The 4,206-nt window shown below is 53.1% G+C and overlaps 1 protein-coding gene across 1 annotated transcript in view; it reads right to left on the reverse strand.

The window, feature by feature from the left end:
- Positions 1 to 552: 552 nt before the first annotated feature.
- Positions 553 to 4,206, reverse strand: part of dcst2 (DC-STAMP domain containing 2) — a 13,962-nt gene continuing 10,308 nt past the window's right edge. The window contains exons 12-16 of the mRNA XM_030359165.1: positions 3,412 to 3,560; positions 3,095 to 3,213; positions 2,589 to 2,682; positions 1,845 to 2,024; positions 553 to 1,638 (exon numbers count right to left, since the gene is read on the reverse strand). Coding sequence (XP_030215025.1) covers positions 1,500 to 1,638; positions 1,845 to 2,024; positions 2,589 to 2,682; positions 3,095 to 3,213; positions 3,412 to 3,560 — 681 coding nt within the window. The 3' untranslated portion in view covers positions 553 to 1,499. The remainder of the gene's footprint in view (positions 1,639 to 1,844; positions 2,025 to 2,588; positions 2,683 to 3,094; positions 3,214 to 3,411; positions 3,561 to 4,206) is intronic.

Genomic DNA, 4,206 nt, shown 5'->3' on the forward strand with positions numbered 1-4,206 from the left:
TTCACCGAGTTGAACCTGATCTGTAGACAACTTCACCCGCACGTAGGCTGAGCCTCCGAGGGTCTAGAGAACATCTCCATTTGCAGAGAGCTACCAGTTCCCTATCTCTGAGACCGACACCTAAGGAGTGGTCGGTAAGGGGACCTTACCTTAACGGCCATCCTGCAGTCCCGTCCGATAGTGGTTCTTTAGTACTTTAGTGGTTCCCCCTCCGGACGTCCCGCGGTTATATCTGCTGCTGCGGGGCATGACGTCATGACGGCTGTCATACGAGCGTTAAACCGACGCACGAGGCGCCGTGTGTAACCTGCCCCCAATGTGCGGGTGTGTGTGGCCCCGCACACACACACACATACGCGCGACGGCACTCACGCGCATGGACACACGCACACACCCCTTCCCCCCCTCCCACACTCACACACGCACACACAAAAACACACGCACACACACACACACACACACACACACACACACACACACACACACACACACACACACACACACACACACACACACACACACACACACACACACAATTGAAAGTAGAGTCCATATCAGATTCTGCTGCTGATATCCACCGTGCCACGCCCTTTTCTCAACGGCCAAACAAAGAGAAAATGTTCTTCATCCAATACAGACAAATATCACTGTAGCCTATTCAATTATAACTTTTTATATAACTTCTTTTTTATTTATCATTATTTATCAAGTTGACATTATCGTGTTTAGGACAAGGGGTTTATATCAGTGACCCGATCAAACTAAACAGCTCCCCCCACAAACTCTGAAATCCACCCATTCTCCTGATCAGTGAACGACACGCTGCTTCGATCTGTGCCCTCAGCGCCGAATAGACCACGCCCCCCCTCGCTCATTGGTCGTTCACTGCTCCTTCATGAACGAGGGGGATACCTTCTAGTTCTACCTGAACAGGTAGACAGTAGCACAAGGTGTGGTCGATTCAACCCTAAACAATGAATGACTTCTTTGTTTTGGGTCGATTCTAACAGAACCCTAGATTGTATTCTGTTGGCGTCTGATTTTAAGCAGAGGATATAAGTCAAACCCTTCAACATCCCACCGGGGTAGAAACAATATGCAGGTACGTGTGTGTGTGTGTGTGTGTGTGTGTGTGTGTGTGTGTGTGTGTGTGTGTGTGTGTGTGTGTGTGTGTGTGTGTGTGTGTGTGTGTGTGTGTGTGTGTGTGTGTGTGTGTTTGTGTGTGTGTGTGTGTGTGTGTCTGTGTAGGTGCATGTGTGCATGTGTGCTTTATGGACAGGTCGGACCCAGGGGCCAGTATGAAACCAGTATGTCACTAAAGCTAACTTGAACAAAGCAGGGCACAACATGCACGTAGCGGTACACAACATGTACACAACATGTACACAACGTGGTAGACATTGTGCGGTCACTGGCTCCTCATGAAACACCACCACCAGGTCAGCTGAGTCTGTTTTATTCTGGTTTGGACTGGTTCAGGGCGGTCCTGGATCGACCCATCAGACCGGTTCTGGTCTGGGGGGGCCGGGGGAGGACCTAGGAGAGGTCCTAGGAGAGGACCTAGGAGGGGACTCCTGGAGGACGGACTGGAAGGAGAGGTCGCTGCCGGAGTGATCCCAACTGGATCCATCTGGATCCCTGGGGACGAACGGACGGAGGGTTAGACAGACAGACAGACAGACAGACAGACAGACAGACAGACAGACAGACAGACAGACAGACAGACAGACAGACGGACAAGCAGACAGACAGACAGACAGACAGACAGACAGAAAGACAAGCAGGCACACAGACAGACAGACAGGCAGACTGACAGGTGTGTAGGTATGTAGATGAGTAGATACCTGCTCTGGGCATCACAGGGCATGTTGGTGATACTACAGCTGCCGTAGGAAGACGAAGAGCATCCCAGGGTGGACTCTGTGGTCTCCAGTGTGGTCCCCAGGTTGGTCGGTCCGGTCTCCATGGTGACGCCGCAGTCTGGCCTCATCCTTTGCTCCCAGAACTCTTCATCGCTGGAGTCTCTGTCCCCAAAAAAACAGTTGAATCCAGTTGAAACGTGTTCACCTGCGGACCAACTGGGAGACCTACCACTCTGCTCCCAGGGCCAGACCTTTGAGTCAGGGCAGATGTTTGGGTCCGGGGCAGATCTTTGAGTCAGGGCAGATGTTTGGGTCGGGGGCAGATGTTTGGGTCCGGGGCAGATGTTTGAGCCAGGGCAGAAGTTTGGGTTTGGGGCAGATGTTCGGGTCGGGGGCAGATGTTTGAGTTAGGGCAGATGTTTGAGTCAGGGCAGATGTTTGAGTCGGGGGGCTGATGTTCAGGTCTGGGGCAGATGTATGAGGTACTCCTCATAGCCTTGTTAGCGTCAGTCTGAGGCTCTGAAGGCATGGGGTACCGAGACATTCCCCCAGCGGCCCGCTGGATCCACTACGACCAAAACTACGACCTCACGTTCCACTCAGATGGTGCTCGGCTCTAGAACCCTCTCCCCTCTCCCCCTGTGTTCTACTGCCCCGTACCCCCTCCCCTCCGGTCCTACTCCCCTCCTATCCGCTGCAGTAGTACCCTCTGGTGCCCCGGCATACCTCTCGTCCTCCGGGGGCGGTGGCGAGGTCGGCGGGGGCGAGCACAGCACACAGATGCTTCCTAGCGTCCCGGAGCAGAGCTGGCAGTACTGAGCTGGCAGAGAGAACGCACAACGCTTCAACCCCGCAGGACTCAGCAGGGGTGGTCTGTATCCTCTACACTCGACGTTTAGCAATCAAAAGAGGAACATCGATCAAACTTCATACTAATTATATTTTCCAAAATATGGTGAGTTGCTGTCGATAACAAAGTCATTTAGCAGACACTTAAAACCCAAGGGACTTCAGTTGTCGTGGTCGGTGAATTCAGACCCGTCCTTACAGAGCAGGTGGTGTTAGCCTACAGGACTGTGGACATTTGGAACGGAGCCCACAGCCTCACAGAGCAGGTAGGGTAAGCCTACAGGACTGTGGACCTTTGGAACGGAGCCCGCAGCCTTGGGCCGAGACCTCGCCCTTGGCGTGGCACCATGTGACTAACTATGGGCAGGTCTCAGGCCCTCTACCTTTGCATTGCAGTGAGGGGCAGGTGACCATATCTGGCCCCGCCCCCTTCTCCAGGCAGGTGAGGCAGGTGGAGGCGGGCCCCCCCAGCCTCCTGGACAGGTGAGCTGCACCCGGTACCCTACAAGAAACGAACACGCAGAACGCAACCAAACGCTGAAACCACAGCGCATGAACTGCAGTACCGCGCTCTGATTGGCTCCGTTTGGGGCCAGGGGAGGTCACTGCCACCGCTTCAACCAATCACAAACTAGACTCTTGCTCTAAGATAAACTTGCTATAAGTGGAAGGGGGGTGGGGGGGGTGGGGGGGGGGTTACCGGAGTATGAGGGAGAGAAGCTGTTCCTTGGCTCCTCCTCCTCCTCCTCCTCCTCTGTCGTCCGTTGCCCTGGTTACCGAGCTCCGCAGCGCGTTTCCCAGAATCCTCCTCTGCTCCAGGATGTGTGTGTGGAGGAAGAGGATCCGGTCCTATGGAGGAGAAGATCTCAGGTCTCAGAAGATCTGGTCTGGACCGGCTGGTCGGGCCTCAACAGGTACCCAGCAGTACTCAACAGGTACACAACAGGTACCCAGCAGTACTCAACAGGTACACAACAGGTACCCAGCAGTACTCAACAGGTACACAACAGGTACCTACTAGTACACAACAGGTACCTACTAGTACACAACAGGTACACAACAGGTACACAACAGGTACACAACAGGTACCTACTAGTACACAACAGGTACCCAGCAGTACACAACAGGTACACAACAGGTACCCAGCAGTACTCAACAGGTACACAATAGGTACCTACTAGTACACAACAGGTACACAACAAGTACCTACTAGTACACAACAGGTACCTACTAGTACACAACAGGTACACAACAAGTACCTACTAGTACACAACAGGTACCTACTAGTACACAACAGGTACCTACTAGTACACAACAGGTACCTACTAGTACACAACAGGTACCTACTAGTACACAACAGGTACACAACAGGTACCTACTAGTACACAACAGGTACACAACAGGTACCCAGCAGTACACAACATGTGCGTAGATGTATGTTAGCCATCACAGCTACGTTAGCCTCTGTGCTAGCCTCTACACCAGGGCTATTCAA

This window comes from Gadus morhua, chromosome 6 (genome assembly GCF_902167405.1).
Source record: "Gadus morhua chromosome 6, gadMor3.0, whole genome shotgun sequence".
Classification (NCBI taxonomy): Eukaryota; Metazoa; Chordata; class Actinopteri; order Gadiformes; family Gadidae; genus Gadus; species Gadus morhua.